Here is a 20,686-nt window from a genome sequence, read left to right as displayed (position 1 = left end):
CTGTGGATGCCTCCGCCCTGGGGGTGTTCAAAGCCAGGCTGGATGAACCCTTGAGCAGTTGAGTCTAGTTGAGAGGTGTCCCTGCCCATGGTGGGGAGGTTGGAGGAGATGAGCTCTGAGATCTGCATTCTATGATGAGTGTGAAATTCAGAATCCTATCCCAGCTCATTCTTTAAAGATACAGCAGAGGCCAAAGAGAAACACCTTTATTCTGACATGGAATATACACCATGGTGCTAGGCTTGGAGCACTCTGAAGAGGCTCCCTACTTCTTTCCTTTATGCCACAGAACATGCAAGCTCTCTAAAATAATGTCAGCTCTGAGAGAGCAGTGCAGATTATGAGTGCAGTGTAATTTGTCTTCAGTGCAGTGTTAGCGACCTGCCAGAATAAAAGATGTCCCCTACATAAAGCTGCTAAAGACACACAGAGTCTAAGCCACCGCTTCTCCCACTCCATCTCAGAAGTTCCCAGAAGAGGCAATTTGTTAGCACTGCTCTCAGAAAAATAATGACCAGGAGCCTCAAGGTTTGATCCCTAAACATTCTGGGGGGCCCTGATCAAAGCAAAGCAGGTCAGACCGATGAATTTTCAAAAGCAGGGAAGAGACAAGAAGAAATCAGAGTCAAGAACAGGCTTATAGGCCACTCAGCTGCGAGATCTCTCTGTGTCCTACTACCTATATTTAGTAGTAAACAACTGCTGCCTTTTTGGAACAGCATGCAGGAGAGGGAGGCAAAAGGACAAAGGCAAATGGGAACATAGGATGAAAACTGAGGGCCTGAAATTCTTGCAAGTTTTCTGAACATCATCATGAAGTCAGGAAGACTTATTAGAGACCTGCTGCACTCCTCACTCTTCCCCACCTTTGCACTTTTCATTGCACTGTAAAGCATCAAGAGCATCCTCATACATCAGGAGAGATCATCCTCTTCACCCAGGTACTCCGGTGGTAATGAAATTTGTGCTTCATTTCTACATCCAGAGTTCACATTTGTTCTCATCTTATGCAAGGGTTAAGCAGTAACCAGGAGCTACTTTTATACTGGAGAAAAGCATTTACCCCTCAAAAGCACTGATAAATTTATTTCACTTCAAACTGCGAAGGTAATGACTTTGCAAAGGCTGAACAGGTCAAGTTGCCCAACCCCTCTGCAGTGAGCAGGGACAGCTCCTACTAGACTGCCATGAGGAAAGCTAAAGATAGCTGTAAAAGGTAAAACTGCAATTTAGAATTTTTTACTTAGAGATATTTTTCAATCCAGCTCCCAGAAGTGGTGTGAAAGATGCTGAGAAACACTGCACACTCCTGCTGTCCCAACTGCAGCTCATTGTCCAAGAGCAACATACTCAAACACCAGAAACCTATGTGCAGCCCCACTCAGCACACACTGCAGCAATATCCCATTGACACTGTTGTCTTTCCTGCATACACCCTGCAGAAAGGAGGAAATAAAGTCAGATCAAATGAAAACAGCAGTTTATTACCTTCTGAAAGCGAGGATTTTATGGCAAGCACAGCCAAATGGGACACTCCAGACTCCAGGCAGCTTCTACTGAGATCAAATGGCCAGGAAACATCAACCATGGATTCAGTTTTAACTTGCACAGAGATCTTCCTTGGTAATTTTATCATTTGTCTGAACTGTTTGTTCAGCCAATTGTTGCAAGGAACTGGTGAAAACCAACAACAAACACCAAACCTCCCTCATCTTCAATGATTCTTAAGCATTCATGGTTCATAGATCCTCATACATCTCCAATTCTCTTAAGCTAGACTTATTTTGAGCTAGCAACGGTGAGTTGTTTTTCATTCTTTCCAGAAGGAGCTGATAAGACACAGCTATCCAAACCCAAGTGAGCACATTTTAAACAAACCTTCCTCCAGGTAACCATCACCAGCATGTGCTGCATCACAGAATGGCTCCAGTTGGAAAGGACCTCAGAGATCATCTCCCCCAACCTCCCCACCATGGGCAGGGACACCTCTCAACTAGACTCAGCTGCTCAAGGCCTCATCCAACTTGGCTTTCAACACCCTCCAGGAGTCTCCCTGGGCAGCCTCTTCCAGAGTTTCACCACCCTGGTACTAATGAACTTCTTCCTCAGCTCCAGTCTAACCCTGCTCTCCCTCAGCTTCAAACCATTCCCCCTTGTCCTGTCTCTAGACACCCTCATGGAAGTCCCTCTGCAGCCTCCCTGAAGGATCCCTCCCTCCAGCTAATCTACAGAAAAGGGTATAAAGAAGCTTTCCATGTAGTGTTGCTTCTGTGAAACCTTCCAAGCCCTTCAAGAACACACAACTGACATGGGAAACACTCTTTGGGTCACACATTTAACACCTGCAGTCAACTGGAGATTTCTTCCCACATAAATGAAACAGCAAGTTTCTACTCAATGCATTTTGTGAAAATATTAATTTCTAAGTGTTGCCAACAGACTTTGTTCCAGGAGGAGTTTGTAAACAAATCCTCAGTCTGCTGCGCTCAGAAAGCATCACCACGTCTGTGCTGAGCGGCAGTGCTGATCCGTCCGGACATCAGCAAAGGATAATATTCATGTAAGAGAGATGAAGAGAGGATCTCCACTTGACAGATTCGTGCCTTGCAGCTTGAGTCTATCATCCTTCCCACACAGAGTCATGCTAAGTTATATGTTATTGTTCCATGACAGCTAGTGTGAAAATCAGAGCCTTGAACGCAGAAAGATACACCAACTTGTCCCTCACCCTAACTCACTGAACTTGCTGTGCCTGCAAGCAAGACTTTCTCCTCCAGTCTTCAGCCAGTCCCCCAAAGTGATGTCAGGATAATGGAACTTGACAGTTTTACAGTAATAATGCCATAAACCACCCTAAAGGAGCCTTGGATCAACCAACAAGAAGCAATTACCTTGACTCTTGACTTGCTACTACCAGCCAGGAGTCGAATTTTCTCTGCTTAGAGACCTTATCTCCCAGCTGTAAGAATGCAAATCAGGTATTTTCCCTTTAAAAATAAATAAACAAAAATCAGCCCCAGTGCTTTTGTCCAAAGCGTGTCCATGGGTGACCACTTATCTGCCCACATCCCTCTGGACAAATCACTACTCAACAATGTTTTTATTCTACTACAAAACCTTCTCACGCAGATCACAGACTTTGCTATTTCAGCTAGTAAGAACAACGGGTAGTTGAAATGATGCAGATGGTCTGATGAAGCAGAGACGACCTGATGGATTTTGAGATACAGGGGAGAGGGGATTCTAAATTAAACAAGGAGCAGAAACTCCTCAGACGGCACGGCAAGGCTTCACAGCAATCTGCCCTGGCACTTCAACCTCTACGGAAGGGTACTGAAGGAAGCAAGTTTTACAAACATCTATTTGTGAAGTTGGTCACCTCAGCAAATCATCAAGGGACTGAGGAAATTCCTGTCACTTCAGATGGTAATTATCCACATCAAAGTGGGAGGGACAAGGACAGGCAACCCCTCCATGAAAAGAAACAAAGCTACTGTATTACATCAAACAAAGGTACTGATCTTCTAGCAGCAACAGAGACAGGGAAAGCTGCTTCAGGTCTGACCTATTCCAATGCCACTGTGGACTTAGGAACAAAAGTACTCAGCATCCTTCAGAAGACAGCCTGTCTGTCCTAGAAAACCTCTCTCTACTAAAGGGCAGCTAAAAGTTACCTTAGAAACATAACTTGTCCAGCTCTCCATATTTATTAAATTGCAGGCTCTAGAGGGTGACCCCAAGAGCTTGACAGGTGCAACTCCAGGACAAAAAAAGTTCCCAAATCTACTTTGGAGCTCCCTACATCTATTACCTTCCCTATCTACAGTGGCACTTGAAATGGAGTCCTTTCCAGCACATACATGCAGGGTAATCCATGGCAGCCATTGCAACGAGGGTGGAAGCGAAGTCATCCTGCAAAGTTACACTGTATGAAATCCTTACGTCCATTCCATTAGGGGACTGCGAAGTAACAAAGACAAGCCAGCCCCCATCCAAACAGAAACTTTAAACATAAGTCTGAGCTACATACCAGCAGGTGGGAAACAAACAGACACCCACAAGCAAACAAACCAAGACAGAAATGCTGGGGTTTTAGCAGGTGTCTTCTTTCCACCTTGTGTAACACTTGCAACTGCAGGCTGTGTTTTACCAAACCCATCATTGCCCAGGTTTAGGTTCCAGCTCCTCACTGCTGCTCTTACCTGGGATATCAGTGTGTCTCCAGCTCATTTTGGTTTAGTGCCAGTGAAGTAGCACTGCCCAGAGAGCCCTTCTCCAGGGGCAAGAAACACTGCAAAGTCAAGAACGTTGCTACCCAAATCCTCTCTTCTGAGCACGTGTAAAATGTGTGCAGAATGAAAGCTCCTGGGACCCTGCAGAGCCACCTCTTGCAGTTCAGCCACATGACCCTTAGACAACTGCTGAAAAAGGACACTAGTGAAAAAAGAGATTACAGACTGTGAAACCCCTGAGCTGCTAGTGGGTTACCCTAAATTGAACACAGGGTTTTGCCAGGAGAAGAGCAGTGGCACTGAGCTTTCCCTCACCCAGTTAGCAGACCTGACAGTATTAGCAGTATCTGCTTCCATTTAGAAAAAGCTTGCTCTTGGCATTTTTTTCACAGAAGGCAGATGCTGGTAACTACCACCCCAGGCTGTCAGTGACCTACATAAAGGGCCAGTACACCACTTCATCGTCCTCTCTAGCTGCTGAAGCCTACACAGGAGAATCACCTGCATGTATTTCAGTGTGATTAGCTGTTGGATGCTCCCCCATTCAGAGAGTAAACGTGAGGGGTACTGCTTCAGCTTCCACTTCAGGGAATGAGGGGATAAAAAAAGAGAAAAATGAGAGGTGATGCTTGGGATAGTGAAGATGATCTGGTTAACATCTGTGTTAAGAAAATACAGGTCTGTGTCTCTGCACCAGGTTTGCAGGGACATTAACCATGCTTTCTTCCCTTCTCTCTATGCACTGAACTGCTCAGATGGCATTAGTGCGAAATTAAAACACAATCAGGCCACAGGGCTGTGTTTGTATTCAGTACTCAGTATTCCTAAGGTTGGAAGAGACCTGTGACCGTTCATCGAGTCCAACCTGTCACCACAGACCTCATGACTAGAGTAGGGAGGACACCACTGCCCACTGCAGGCTTGAACTCACAACCTGACCATTACGGGTCTTATGCACTACCAACTGAGCCACCATCCTCGCCCTCCTGCACTACCAGATGTGTATGACTGATAACAACATCATTATCCAAAATTATTTAATGCATCTTTCTCAGTTTGGTTTAACCACAAATCTAGTCTCACTCTATAATGTTGATTTATCTACCTTCTAGCTTTCATTTCAGAGAAGAAACATCTTCTTCCATTCTTGATTTTCACAGTGACATTAGCCACTTGATCTGGAACCACTATGAGGCTCAGAAATAACCTAGCTGCAAAGAGCAGGCTTGGAATATGATGATGATTTGTGAGCTCCATCTTCCATGGGTCATGGAATTGATAAACTGTATCAGAAAGAAGGGAACGCTTCTATTGAAAGACATCACAAGAGATGATGCACAATGGCAAGAGGTAACTCTCCTCCTCAGAGGCAAGACTGGTGTGTTGAGACTGAGTAAGAATCTGTTTTGTCAGATTACAGAGGTACAAACTGACAGCTAGAAAAGAGTTCTAGAAGGAGTGCACCAACTGCTTCTGATGATGAGTAAATAAAGGAAAGTTACAGTAACAGGTAAGAATAATGGAACCACAACAGCAATACTGATCAACCCCCCCCCCCCCGGCCTAAACTACAGCAAATTAAAGCAACAAACTATCAGCACAGAGGGCAGGCTCACAGAAGAAAAAGCTTTGCTCTTGCAGGGACAGAGTTATGTTTTCTCTCTGGTCCACTGCTAGCTGGGTAGTGCTGCACCTCTGCCCCATCTAGTGTGTATGGTATTACCAGTAGGCAACAAGTGCTAAGCAATCTATCCAAAGCACTGATTTTCAACCTGCTCTTACAGGAATCCCTCTGGAAGTATGCTTGTCCCTCTCCATTACAGCGCTCCCAGCTTGAATTCTATTCAAACCCTGCTGTGAAGCAGCTCCCTTTTCAACACGGAGGAGAATAATGAAGTGCTTCACACTCAAATCTTCCTAGTCAAGGCAGAGGACCCTTACAGCTGTAAACCCCAGTCTGTTCATCAGGTAATACTAAGTACAAGCTCACCCTGAACTCAGGCACAAGTGCACTGCAACAGTGCAATCAACAGCAGCATGTGAGGTTTTTAACACTGCTGTGGTGTTGCCAGACACAGTGTCCATTGCCGTCAGTGTGTAAGCAATCCGAGTGCCCTGAGGAGCTGAACAAAGACCTTGTGCTGGTTTTGACTGCAGTACAGTTAATTTCCTTCACATTAACTGGTATGAGGCTGTTTGTGATTTGTGCTGAGCAGTGTTGATAATACAGGGACGCTTTGGTCACTGCTGAGCAGTGCTTACGCTGTGTCAAGGCCTTTTCTGCTACTCGCACCACCCCACCAGCAAGCAGGCTGTGGTGCACTACAAACTGAGGGGAGACACAGCTGAGACAGCTGACCCCAAGTGACCAAAGGGCTACTCCAGACCACGGGACATGATGCTCAGCATACAGAGCTGGGAGGAGGAGCAAGGGCAGACATATGGAGTTTGGATGTTTGTCTCCCCAAGTCACTGCTGCGTGTGATGGAGCCTGACTTTGCTGGAGCTGGCTGGACACCTGCCTGCCAGTGGGAAGTGGGAGATGAACTCCTTGGTTTGCTTTGCTGGTGCCCATGGCTTTAGCTTGACCTCTGACACCGCCTTTATCTCCACCCATGAGCTGTCTCACTCTTACCCTTCTGATTCTCTCCTCCATCCCACTCTGAGGGAGGGAGCGACTGGCTGTGTGGGGCTTATCTGGGGTTAAACCACAACAGACCTGTAGGCTGAGCCGCCTGCCAGGGTTGAACCACAGCACTGGTATTGTAGGCTGGTCCCTAATCAGAAATCACAGCTTATTAGCAATTCCATCTAAAATTTGCTCCTGCACCCTGCTGTTCTAACATGCTACTTGTCCTCTGAATGCCTGTCTCTTTTCTTCTATCATTCCCAGGTCACACTGCAGGTAGTTAACTGAGATAAAAATCATGGGGTTTCCATCTGGACATTCCTTCCTCTGAAGTAGCTCACTATTTGTCTTAGCTGTCCCTTCTACCACCTCCTACTAACACTGTTACACCATGTTTCTGCCCAGTCTAGACTTGGTGCTGCTTCTCACGCTAAAGGCTTTTTCTTTTCTTTCTAAATCATGTTAAATTAAGTTCCCCCTCCCTAGACTTATTCAGAGTAAAATCTGTTTGCTATTTGTATTTGAACCCTTCATGCCGTCCTACCCACCATCAGCTTCAGGCACCTCAGCAGAGAAACTCAGTATTTTACAGTGCTGGGCTTCTTTGGGTGACAGCAAGATGCCTTGCATCACTGTTTCCTGGAAACATTCTCTTCTATGAAAAAGGAAAAAATAACTGGAAAAAGACACCTGGGAAAAGTTTATATTGCAATACCATGGAACACTGACACAGAGAAGTTGTTGTCTGTTGAGGTACATTTTGAAAAAGGTAGGTGGGCAAAAATCACCTGAAGGCTCATTTGTGTGGCAGGCAAAGGCACCCTCCTGTATTAACTGAATCAGATCTCATGTTACAAAACTTCCAAGTGATGCTGAAGCCAAAATACAAGCAGGCCTTTTTCACAATGCTTTGTTTTCTTCTGTTTTAACAGGACTTTGTGAAAGAGGAAGGAGATTAAAATAACATGAAAGTCTCTCTTATAGTTAGCAGATTTCATCATCAGTTATTAACTGCAGAAATAAACTGAGTGCCACAATGATAGGCAGCCTTTTCCCGTGGTTTTAGAGGGGCTGTCTGTTAAGTGTAATCAAGTGAGGAGATATTGGAACAGGCTGCTGTTAGCTTCCCAAGGAGCTAGGGCTACTGAGAAGGCCTTAAACCCTGCAGGCCACTCCACGGAGCCTGCCTCTAGGAGCCTACTCTGGTTTAGAAAGCATGGCAAGCATCCTCATGTCTTCTGCCAAACAGGCTGGCTTCACACAGACAAAGAAAGCACATCTTACCTGAACTTTCTAAAGTGAAATATAACTGCAGAACTCTCTCTTCACTGCACAGCTTGTCAGTTTGCTGTTACTTTAAAATCTAGAGCAATGCATTTCACCCTGTTGCTGCATGCATACTAAAGCATCAGCCTTTGTGCTTCTGCAAAGTGACTTGCATATCTTATCATCTCCCACTCCTCTGCCATCCCCCAAGAATTCCATCCTGCCCATCATTTCCAGAGCTGGTGCTTCCCAGAATTCCCCACAACACTGTCATTATCAGCCCTGCTACACTCAGCCTGTGCAGAAGGCACTGACAGTTCATGGGTTGCAGCTTTCCCACCTCTCTCTATGCTGCTTACAAAAAGAAGGAAAAGGTCACCAACCAGCAGAAGCTGTAAGGCATTTGTATTTGCAGAGCATCCCCCCAGAACAGTACAGGAGAAGAGCATTTGGGGAGAAAAGGCCAGCACAGCACCATCATCCTTGTGCTCCACTCACTCACCCTGCTCGTACTTCACCGTTACCCAGGCAGGAGCTCTCAGGCACAACCACTTTCCCCTTCCTCTCTCATTTCCCTATTCCTCCCCAGTCTCTGGATCTCTGCACTCCCTGCCTGCTCACCAGGATCCTTCATTTCTAATACATTTCTCCCTCTTCTTACGTGACTACTTCTGGTACTACACTGCACAAAGTACCCATGGAGGAACACCTGGGCACTGCTATGCCAAATGCTGTCTGGCTGTCACTGACTGCTTCTTGGTTTTACAGATGCATGCCAGGCTGTGTGCAACTGATGGCTTATTTACAGGCAGTGAAGTCACAACTCAAGAAGTACATGACCAACAGGGAAAGGGGAGCAAAATGCTATTAATTCATTCAGGAGATCTGTCTGCAGGGCTGTGATTTTACAGACCTGTAGCACACCTAGCACAAGAATTCAGAAATCTCAGTCCACATCAGTCTGTGTTTGTCCTTGCCCCCTCTCTTTGCCTGCTGTGCCAGAAGCAGCTTTTCAGAGATACATCAGTATCTATGGAACAGGTGCTCTTTTTCTGGCTTTTCCCCCCCTGCCCTAATTCAACCACCAAAGGGTGACCTTGTTGAAGCTCTCTGCAGCTCCCCCAGTGAAGCCTGGCTCCCCGGCAGACCAGCTCATCTCACACGGCACCTTCAGACAAGGCCTTACGTCCTACACTGCTTTCAGCACAGAGCTGTGGCTTATTTCAGATGAGCTCCCACTTGTGCACTACAAATTTGCTATCATTCTGCTGAGCTGTTGCATTCTTTTTTCTGAACACACAGCCCAAAAATAATCTCTCAACACAAGACTCCTATTGTGATCTGCGCTGTTGATCACTCAGTCCCAGGGACTCCTGATTTTGCCACTGTTTTTTTCCTTTTCCTAGAACATTTCCAGCACATTCCTCTCAGACACATTACCTAACACTTCTCTGTTCAGACCATGGATTACTTTGTCAGAGTTTGTCTGCACTCCTGGCTTTCTTATTATTTTCTGTTGCTACTGCTATTTATCTAATGTGCTGCTATCCATTCCCAGGTTTCTCACTTCAAATGCCAAGTAAGGAAGGCTGCATCCTACTGGATGCTTCTGGTTAGCTATTTAAAAAACCAGCAACCCAACCCCACACATGTCGAGCTGTCTGCCCTCAGCATAGCCTACCTAAGGAAACTCCAGTGGAAGTAGTCCCTTCCTCAGCCATCACACACCTTTACACACCACATCAGGTTATTCTGCTCCCTAACCGCAGCTCTGCTCTTTGCTGCACAGAGAAGAAGAAGGAAGAATAGAAAACTTCAGCTCCTGCAGGGCCGTTGGCACTACTCTCCTTCACCCATGCACATCCTGGACTTTCTCCTGCTGAGATGCTGCAAATCTACTCCAACAAATGGACTCTTTTGTTCTGGAGCAGCTCATCAGCACACAGATAAGCATCACGTCACACAAGCTTCTGTGCTGTGCTCAAACCCAACAGCCACACAAGAGGGACACAAACCCAACGCCAAACATTGTCACACTCGGTGCTGTCATGTCGGTGGCAGTAAGAACACATCTTTAACGGTCTAAGGAGACTGCTAGCCCAAGCACACAAACACTTTGAATGATAGTGGAGACTTCATGAAGGCATTTGTGTTTCATCACACTGTTGCACAGACAGACATACCCAGACACAAACACATGGTTTTCCACACGGTGAGGATATCACTGTGGATGCACTGGAATGCACTCAGGGTATAGATCAACATTCCAAGGCAGGTACCGCACTGGTGGTACACAGCTTCCTAGTTCTGATGGGCTGATGAGGACTGGAAACATCACTGGTAAGACAGTGGCTCAGGCAGCAGCAGAGAAGAATGGAAGAAACCCACCTTAAGGAGCTCATAATGCTGGATACCGTTCACCCCGATGTCCGGATCGATGGCAGACGGCACGGAATAGCGGGAGTTAATCGCTGTGTTTTCAGGGATAGAGATGTTAATAACTGTCGAGGGGAAGAGGGGAGCATTGTCATTTATATCCTCTATTAGGAATCTGATCTTGACCAATCTGAACACCTCATCAGGCAAAACAGCAACCTCCACCTCATAAAAGCAGCGATTCTCAGTGAAGATGCCGGCACACAGCTTCTCCCGGTCTATGCGGTTGGCAGTGGTGAATATCTCCCCCGTATTCTCCTCCACCCGCACTAGTGGCACATCCCCAGTCTTGTACACAAGCTTGAACTGCAGTGGTGAGGAAAGAGGCACGTCTGGGTCCAGCGTCAGGTTGAGATCCTTGAGCAAATTGCCAATGAGGACATTTTCAGGCAGTTCTTCCCGCACGGTGTAGTTCTTCTCCTGGGCGCCAGATTGGAATACAATACAGGCTAATAAGACTGCCAAGAGGTAGGTTCCAGACAGCAAGTCCATCTCCAGAACAACTAATGAGGATTCCTGTAGAACACCAAGAGTGGCTGCAAAAAGGAAAAGAAAGAAAGGAACTTATTAAAACTGACCAGAGTATTGTGCTCTTGCAGTGCTGGAGACATGACATTAGCACCTTCCCTGTGGCAAAGAACTTGACCCCTCCGCAAGCCCTGCCAGCGCAGGGACCTCTGCTGCAGCGGACCTTCACACAATGGGTAACGGTTCAGGCACAACTTTTACTTACAACTGTTTTCCAAACACTGAGGCAAGAGCCTCAGATCAGATAAGGAATGAATAAATACAAAAATCTGTTTCCAGCACAAGATTTTCCCTTTGCTGCTTGACAAAAACTCTTCCTTTGAAGCCTCTGCCACATTGCCCTCAATATCCTTTTTTGTCTCCAAAGAAGAAAGTAGGTAAGAAGCTCGCAAGCAGCCATCTGCCGAGAACCAAAATCTTTTCATACCTTTTGCTCAGAGATGTGAAACCAAGAACAGTTAATTTTCCCCCAAGTTTTGCCCTGACAAGTTATGTAAGATTTGTTAACAGCAAAGAAACCCGGTTGTATTTAACACAGGAACTAGCAAGAAAATACTGAGATGGATTCTGGTGAACATCAGCAAACAGTGGGTGGAAATTACATGGGGGCATTAACACAGCAGCCCCTTCCTTTAAGATGACAAGATCTGGGTTGACCTTTGGAGGAAAACGTAAACAGTAATACTCAATTCACTGCAATTTGGATTATCTGGCTAAAGAGCAATGCGCAAATTCCAGCACAGGAGGAGAAGACTGAAAGCTTTCAATGTAGAACTAAAGCTAAAAGATTGTTTCCTGCAGACAGGGTAAATTTGCAACCCCCTCAGCTCCCCCCCAGCCACCATATTGCCAGATAATCTCCATGGGGGGACTTGTCATTAATTTCCAAGACAGGTGAGATTTCATGTGCTTTCTTCAACTGCAGGGGAAAACCCAAAAGACTAGAAGCAAAAAGACAGACTTTGCAGGAAAAATGTCCCTTCTGCTGTGAGCCAACATTGAATACACCTCCTGGAGAATGAAGTGTAAGAAATCTCATATAATGTTAAACCTGGTGATGTCAGCTCATAGATGAGCTCAATACTGTCAGTCACCAATACCTTTGAAGTAAGATACAGATTTGTTCCCAGCTGAAAGCAAACTCTGTACTTCTCAGCCTAGTTGCTGAATAACAATTTATTCACATCCAAAGATTACTGCCAACCTCAAGAAAGATGGAAGTAGAAAGAGATGACTTTTCGGTACACAGAGATATTTAGCCACCTCCAGTCTTCAGCTGCAAGCTTCCAGAGGACAAACACACTCTTTTCATTCCATGTCTAGAATAAATTGTTTTCCCTAATCTTTGCATAATTCTGCCCTTCCAGAAGCTCAGATAATCCAGGACAGCACTTCACTCTAAACTTATTTAGTCAATGAAACTATCTCCCACCAGCTCTGCACTTTTCAATATAGCTGCACTAACCCAGCTACATCCCTTGCACTGTGCAGGTGAAAATGCCATTCCTTCCCTGCCTGGCCTGCTTTGATTCTCCATGTCATAGCACAATTGATTTACTCCTGCAGATCGAGTTGCAGCAGCCGAAGAAATTATTGAAGCCAGTAATTGTCTTCACCCTTTAGTTACAGCCTTTCAGCAGTGCCATTTTCAGGGTAGTTTAAATTAAAGCATTTGACTTTGCAGTGAAAGAGATTAGGCCCAATTAATATTGCCATTCCATTTCAACTCTGCAACCTGCTTTTGACTGGGAGTAGGTCACAGCTAAAGACCACCGCACCTCGATCTGCAAGGTGGATCTTTCTGTGTCAGCATGACTTTGCTGCAAAGCACTTCCTGGCTTTATGATTCTACAAAAGGAGCAACACGAAGTAAAAACCCCATCCTGCAAGTCTCCCCTGATGCAAAAAGGCATTGCTCACCAGAGTAACTCAATTAACCTGCACGAGATTGCTGACGGGGGCAAGAACCGGGTGCGCCGCTTCTGTGGCACTGCTGCCGCATCACCTGCGGCGTTTCAGTCCCTCACTGACTCGCAGTGCCTCAGCAGTTCAGCCAAAGGAACAGGGCAACACTCCACAGGCATTCTGTGTACTGTTAACAGCCAGTTTATAAATGCAATACCATATTTGACTCCAAATACATAAATATGGAAGTCACCAGCAGATCCTGGCTCTCACCACTGCTTACACTGGGGCAGCCAGTAAGCTCTTAAGGCAAGAGCTGCAGTGATGTTGCAGCAATGGATTCATTTGGCTGTTGTCAGTTTATTTATTAGCTGGCTGATACTTCTGTAAATACATCTCCTGCAACTGTCACCCCACTGAGTAATTGTTCATGTACATGGAACCTACAGGAAGCTCTCTTTTCAGGAAAGCACATTTTGGTATGAGAACTTCAGAGTTCACTGCTCCTCCCCATCTCCCATTCTACAACAAAACTGATGTAAGGGTTGCCTGTAAATTATACCAATAGAAAAATCCTGTGCAGTCATGTACATACATCTTGTAAATGAACATTACACCACAAAAAGCAGTTTGATTATTAACAAGGTTATCAATGCTACACTGCTGCTCTCTCTCTCATTCTGAAGACACAGGGAATTTTAGTCACACTCAAACCAACAGTGTGTGTTTCACCTATAAAGTTTTGCAAAGCAATGTGCAGATGAACACAGAAATCAAGCAATCTGAAGAGTTCATTAAAAACTTTCCAGAATCAATTCTGGGATTTATGAGAGGACCAGCAGGTAATTTATACTAAAAATAACTGATAAACCTTCCTATGATCCCGTTACAAAGGGAGGGGAGTTTCTATGGTTTAGAAAATAGCAACAGCAGGACTGAAATGGGTTTGTCAGGAAAAGTGCAGGGTGGAACTTCTCAGCACTACAGTATTGTGCGTACTTACATTCACTTTCTTTTAATGAAACAAGGCTTGAATCGTTCTATTGAACTATTTTTGTGTCATATTAAGGCAAATACATTAAAACATGGAAATAACAGAACATTACTGTTGTAAACCATGTCAGGCAAAAGCTAACATGAATTTCTGTAATGCCTTTTACTGCTATGTTTTCCTCAACTACTAAAGGCTCCAGACACAAAATAGGTAGTGATGAGTTTGAGTAGAAAACTGCTTGGTCTCAAAGTAGAAAAACAACCACCAGTGGCTCGTAATTCTTCACCTTCTACAGAATGCACTGCTTTAAAAAGGTCTTTACCTTCCTTTCTAATTAATTATGGGAACAATTTTAACCTAGATCTATACACCTCTAAGGACAAAAACCCCCATCAGTACTCAAGGTTTCTGGTTAGATATACAGTGGAACATCTTATGCCATAGAATCAGGGAACTGTTAGCACTGGAAGGGACCTGCCATGGGCAGGGACACCTCACACTACAGCAGGTTGCCCAGAGCCACATCCAGCCTGGCTGCAAAAACCTCCAGGCATGAGGCTGCCACCACCTCCCTGGGCAACCTCTGCCAGTCTCTCACCACCCTCATCGGGAACAACTTCTTCCTAACATCCAATCTGAATCTCCCCATTTCTAGTTTTGCTCCATCCCCCCCGTCCTATCACTACCTGACACCCTAAAATGTCCCTCCCCAGCTTTCTTGTAGCCCCCTTCAGATACTGGAATGTCACAATAAGGTCTCCTTATTGTGCTTACGCTCTTCTCCTGCTCTGAAGAAAAACTGAAAGAAAAGTGACAGAGACATCACCATGGAGCCTGGAAGAAGCAGAACCCTCTCTCCGTTTCCTAAGTTCCGCCTGCTGTAACTCATGGAGCTGAAGAGGCTGCCCAGAGGACCACATCTCTGCTATAGCCAAAGCCTCAGCACCCTTCCTCTACAGACCCAACATCTCCTGCAGCACCTTTCCTCCACAAACTCAAACTGTCTTGGGGGGTGAGGGGTGTGGTAAAAGAATTCCTTTCCTCTTCTCTCTCTCTCCCTCTATTTTCTCTCTCTCCCCTTCTGATCCATCCACTTTATTTATGTAATCAATAGCCTTGCTGTTGATGTTCTGGCCTTGTTTGTGCCTCTCATTTCACAACAGGGGAATGTTCAAAAGAACTGAGGCTCTTTCCCTCTCCGGACCGAGACACTGCTCTTAGCAGCACCCTATTTATCTAGTCAGAGCTGTGTGCTGCCTGACATTTGTGCCACAGCACTGAGAGCAATTCTATGGCAACCACAAGGCAAAGGAGGAGACTATGAGGTACTTCCCAGCAACCAAGCATCACCCTGGAAGATGTTTATAAAATCAGGGCATTTCTAATGATACACAGTAGTGAATTTGTCTCTCAGGTTTGTCTCTGTACCATCAACATACACACCACTAAAAGGGGAAACAATGCAAATCCAAAAGCGAAGGGAAAGGCTAAAGAAGCTGCAGATGGAAATGGCAGTCAGGCAAAACAGGACACTAAGAGAGTGTCAAAATAGAGTATGTCAGCAGTAGCAGATGGTGGGAAAAGTCAGAGATAAAGACAGACAAAATTAAACTACCAAAAGAAAAGAGAAAGGAACTGGACAGAAGTGCAGCCCTAGCCCAGTGTGCAGCAACTGCAGTCCAGCAACAAGAAAATGAAGGAGTACCCCAAGGCTAAAGGGAGCGGTACGGCTGTGAAGGACCCTTCACAGGCTCCAGCACTCACACTTCTAAGGCTGCAATTAAACAAAACCAAAACCACAACAAAACAAAAACAAACCCCCCCAACCCAAAACCAAACAACTAAACAGACAAACCACCAACCAACTGCCATCGTTTGGCGGACGGCAACATTTGGCTTGCCAGGCCACTGTTCCAGCTTCCAGCATCATACACTGATGTCTGTACTGCTGACTTCTGCAACTAGTGAAGGCAAATGGCCCAGATGGACAAGACGGAGGGTAGGAGGGAAAGGAAAGAATCAGCTTTGCACTCCTCATCTGAGTATCTGCACACTTAAATAGACATGCCTTTTTTTCCCTTTTTTTTGTCAAATATGCTAAATATTAATGGTACAATTTAAATATTATCATTGCTCATTATTATCTTCATTTAGCAGCTGTCAAATTACACTTGAAAAGTAGACAGGATATAAAAACTTTACCTAATGGAGCATGATGGGAAGGGAGAATCTAAATCTGCTCCTCATACACAAGGCTCTATCTGGTGCCACCTGAGTCAGTTCTTGTAGCTCATTACAGGGCTCGACTGCTATTTCTTACTGCTACAGAAACGCAGTAAATGCAGTCCAGGTGTCCACTTCAGATGAAAAAGCAACACTTATTTCTTGATCCCTGGGCTCAGGTTTGACTCAGAGTAGGAGTAAGTAAGGTGAGGTTCTAACTTGTAACTGTTGTATCAAGACTTAAGAAAAAAAGCACCACAGAATACTTCACAGTATCACTTAGGTTGGAAAGGACCTCGAGGATCATCGAGTCCAACCTATCAACACAGACCCCATGCCTAGACCATGGCACCAAGTGCCACGTCCAAACTCCCCTTGAACGCCTCCAGGGTCCATGACTCCACCACCTCCCTGGGCAACCCGTTCCAATGACGAATGACTCGCTTGGTGAAGAACTTCCTCCTCACCTCGAGTCTAAACCTTCCCTGGCACAGCTTGAGACTGTGTCCCCTTGTTCTGGTGCTGGGTGCCTGGGAGAAGAGACCAACCCCTTCCTGGCTACAACCACCCCTCAGGTAGTTGTAGAGGGCAATGAGGTCACCCCTGAGCCTCCTCTTCTCCAGGCTAAACAACCCCAGCTCCCTCAGCCTCTCCTCACTGGGCTGTGTTCAAGGCCTCTCCCCAGCCTTGTTGCCCTTCTCTGGACACGCTCAAGTGTTTCGATGTCCTTCTTAAACTGAGGAGCCCAGAACTGGACACAGGACGCAAGGTGTGGCCTAACCAAAGCAGAGTACAGGGGCACAATGACTTCCCTGCTCCTGCTGGCCACACTATTCCTAATGCAGGCCAGGATGCCATTGGCCCTCTTGGCCACCTGGGCACACTGCTGGCTCATATTCAGGTGGCTGTCGATCAGCACCCCCAGGTCCCTCTCTGTTTGGGAGCTCTCCAGCCACTCTGACCCCAGCCTGTAGCTCTGCATGGGATTGCCGTAGCCAAAGTGCAGCCCCTGGCACTTGGACTTGTTGAAAGCCATCCCATTGGACTCTGCCATCTGTCCAGTCTATCGAGGTCCCTCTGCAGAGCCTTTCTACCCTCTAACTGACTAACATCTGCCCCTAACTTGGTGTCATCTGCAAACTTGCTGATGACTGACTCGACCCCCTCATCCAGATCATCGATGAATATGTTGAAGAGCACAGGGCCCAGCACTGATCCCTGGGGGACACCACTGGTGCCTGGCCTCCAGCTGGATGCGGCACCGTTCACGACCACTCTCTGGGCTCAGCCTCCAGCCAGTTCCTAACCCAGCACAGAGTGTTGTGGTCCAATCCATGGGCTGACAGCTTAGCCAGCAGTTTGCTGTGGGGGACGGTGTCAAAGGCCTTGCTGAAGTCTAGGTAGACCACATCCACAGGCCTCCCCACATCCACCAGGCAGTCACCTGATCATAGAAAGAGATCAGGTTGGAGAGGCAGGATTTGCCCTTCCTAAATCCATGTTGGCTGGACCTGAGCCCTTGGCCATCCTTCAGGTGCAGTTATTGCCGCCAGGATAATCTGCTCCATCACTTTCCCTGGCACTGAGGTCAGGCTGACCGGCCTGGAGTTTCCAGGTTCCTCCATCCGACCCTTCTTGTGGATGGGGACCACGTTGGCCAGTTTCCAGTCATCTGGGACCTCACCTGTGAGCCAGGACTGGAGGAAAATGATGGAGAGTGGCCTAGCTAGCACATCTGCCAGCTCTCTCAGCACCCTAGGATGGATCCCATCCGGTCCCATGGACTTGTGAATATCCAAGTGGCTCAGCAGGTCCCGAACTAATTCCTCATGGATTTCCGGGGCATTACACTGCTCCCCGACCCCATCGCCCAGCTCCGGAGGCCACTCGTCCTGAACTCCTGCCTTGCTGTTAAACATTGAGGCAAAGAAGGTGTTCAGGACCTCAGCTTTCTCCTCGTCTTCAGTCACCGTGTTCCCCTCCAGGTCCAAAAGGGAGTGCAGGTTCCTCCTGCCCTTCTTCTTATTGTTAATATATTGGTAAAAATGCTTTTTATTGTCTTTGACTGAGGTGGCCAGGGATACTTCAAAGGCTCAGGGGTACGACATGGAAGTCTGAAGATACATCCAGATCCAAACACTGAAATCAGAGAAGAAATCACGAAATAGAGAACTAATTCTTACCTCCGCATCCCTAAGCCTAGGGCTACTTTAGCTAGGATGTCCCACTTCTGCAGGGTAACATCCCTTTGTTCTGCTGCCAAGGCACCTCACAGAGCAGCGTGGGAACGCCTGCATGTCTCCGAGCAGAAGGCACCCATGACAGGGGCTGTATGTGCCCGGCCAGTGTGACTATGGTGGGACTGAACAGCAGGGAGCTGCTGGAAACTGCTCCCTCTGAAGCATCAGATCTTTGCTCTGTGCCAGAGGTGGTGAACTTCTGACTCCTGTTGATAGTGACTGCAAAGGTAAGCTGCGGAGCTCAGCTGCTGGACTGTTCAGCAGGCGCTTCCCTGGTGCTGCACCCTGGCAGTGTTTGGGGGTTTGGCTGTCGGTGGTTTTTTGCTGTAAGTCACTATCCCAGCTGAACACAGCAATGTCTATTCTTTGTCACCAAACATGCCACGGTGCACTCATGGAACTGGCTACTTTTGATGGTGGCTAACCTTTTGTGAAAGGTCTTTGTTACCATTTTCGATGGCAATAAGAAACACCTCAAAGCTGCTGCCTGTCAGGAATCCCCCTCAGCTCTTATGGCCAGGCACAAATGACAAGAGCAAGCTGAACTAGTTTTTACACTCCAGAATGTTTCAAACAAATTATTTTGTAACCAGCAATATTTACCCACAGATCTACTCCCTCCATAGCATATTTTGTGATCCTGTTCAAAGAAAAAAGACCTATCTCAAAGAGAAATAGATGATTTGTTATAATATCAAGGCTTTCAGATCCATTCCCTCATATGATTTTATTCTAACTCCACCAAGGGACTGATTTATTCTTTGATCTATTTTTCATTAGCATGATGGCACTGACTTCAATGAGGTTTCTCTCATTTTTTTATCATTTTTTCCTCCAGTGATGAGCAAAACGCAACTGGAAATTCTTATCACTGGAAGAAAACATCAACCTACATCCACTTAAGTCAACAAAATAAACACGGAAGTGTGAGCCCAAACTTGCGTACAGCTGCATGCTCTCCTGATTCACAGCCTTCACAGCTTTAGAAACACAGCATTTGTAGGGAGGGGTTTCTTTGTTTGCTTTTCCAACACAGAGGATCAGAATTACTCTTCACGTGGGGAAATAAAAACTTAATGACAAAAAAGGCAAATTCCTACAGCCAGAGGAGGCAGCAGCCAAGGTGAGGAAAACTAACAACTGATCAACACTGAAAGAAAATTCTGTATTCCTGATACTGATCTGCAGCTAATAGGAGAATGCCCATGAAAACTTGTATCAAGATGCTGGAAACAGTGAACAGAACTATAAATACACAGCAGGCAGTGAGCAGGCTGGATGAACAAACTGAACTCAGCCACATTGATGTAAGTCACAAAGAGCAATTTCTTTTGATTGTTGCAAATGAATCCTTTTACTAAAATAGGAAGCACAGCCCATGGCTGGGAAAATGCATCTAGCAACCACTCAGCAAATGCTTCAAACACATCCTGTAACTTACTTCCAAAAGCCCTGAGAATAGGCAGTGTCCAATTCATTTATGGAGATGGACAGTCCTGCTGTTAGCACTGGAACAGTTTTGCACCAGAGCTGTGTAGAAAGCTAAAGGCTGAGAAGAGAAATCTTGTGAGCAAGGTGAAGATCTCCCCACAAACCCAACACACAAATCACCTGTAAACTTGAAGAATGTTACAGCTCTGAACTACACAACAATAGATCAACCTTCAAAGATAACAACAAAAATCCAAGTTGTTAATAGTATCATAGAATCATCCCAAAATGGCTCAGGTCGGAAGGGACCTCAGAGACCATCTACTCCAAGCTCCCCACCAGGGGCAGGATGCCTCTCAACTAGACTCAGCTGCTCGAGGCCTCACAGCACCTGCTCAGTGTTTTATTTGTGCTTGTGCACATGAATACAGTTTACAAAACAAATGACAATTGCTCTCACTCTGTCCTTTGGAAGTCTGTTCCTGCCTCACATCTGGAAATTGAATCTCTGCTAAAGCAAAGAAGAGCAAAGTCCTCCATGCCCCAAGAGGAGGTGACAGCAGTCAGAAATCCCAGGAAGCCGTGGATCTGATCCTTGGATGTACTTCAACTTCAGCCACACTTTTATTCATTTTAAAATAGAATTAGATCTGATCTTAGTCACTTGTGTGAAACAGCAACTGCCAAGACAACCTGCTTCATACATAATGCATCCTGCTTCACTGCCTCGCTGCCAGTTAATAACTTTCATTATTGAATAGCAGGAAAATACAGCTCCTACTGTCTGCTGAACAATTCCAGT

The 20,686-nt window shown here is 46.0% G+C and overlaps 1 protein-coding gene across 1 annotated transcript in view; it reads right to left on the bottom strand.

Annotated features, from left to right (window-relative positions):
- PCDH11X (protocadherin 11 X-linked) overlaps positions 1–20,686 on the bottom strand; it is a 426,737-nt gene that overhangs the window by 368,725 nt on the left and 37,326 nt on the right. The window contains exon 2 of the mRNA XM_068157468.1: positions 10,516–11,099. Within this exon, the coding sequence (XP_068013569.1) occupies positions 10,516–11,055 (540 nt within the window). The 5' untranslated portion in view covers positions 11,056–11,099. The remainder of the gene's footprint in view (positions 1–10,515; positions 11,100–20,686) is intronic.

The sequence above is a fragment of the Melanerpes formicivorus genome, unplaced genomic scaffold (genome assembly GCF_026170545.1).
Source record: "Melanerpes formicivorus ecotype bairdi unplaced genomic scaffold, bMelFor1.0.p_v2 SCAF_37, whole genome shotgun sequence".
NCBI classification, from domain to species: Eukaryota; Metazoa; Chordata; class Aves; order Piciformes; family Picidae; genus Melanerpes; species Melanerpes formicivorus.
The sequence above is the reverse complement of the archived record's forward strand: the minus strand, read 5'-3'. Positions and strand labels throughout refer to the sequence as shown.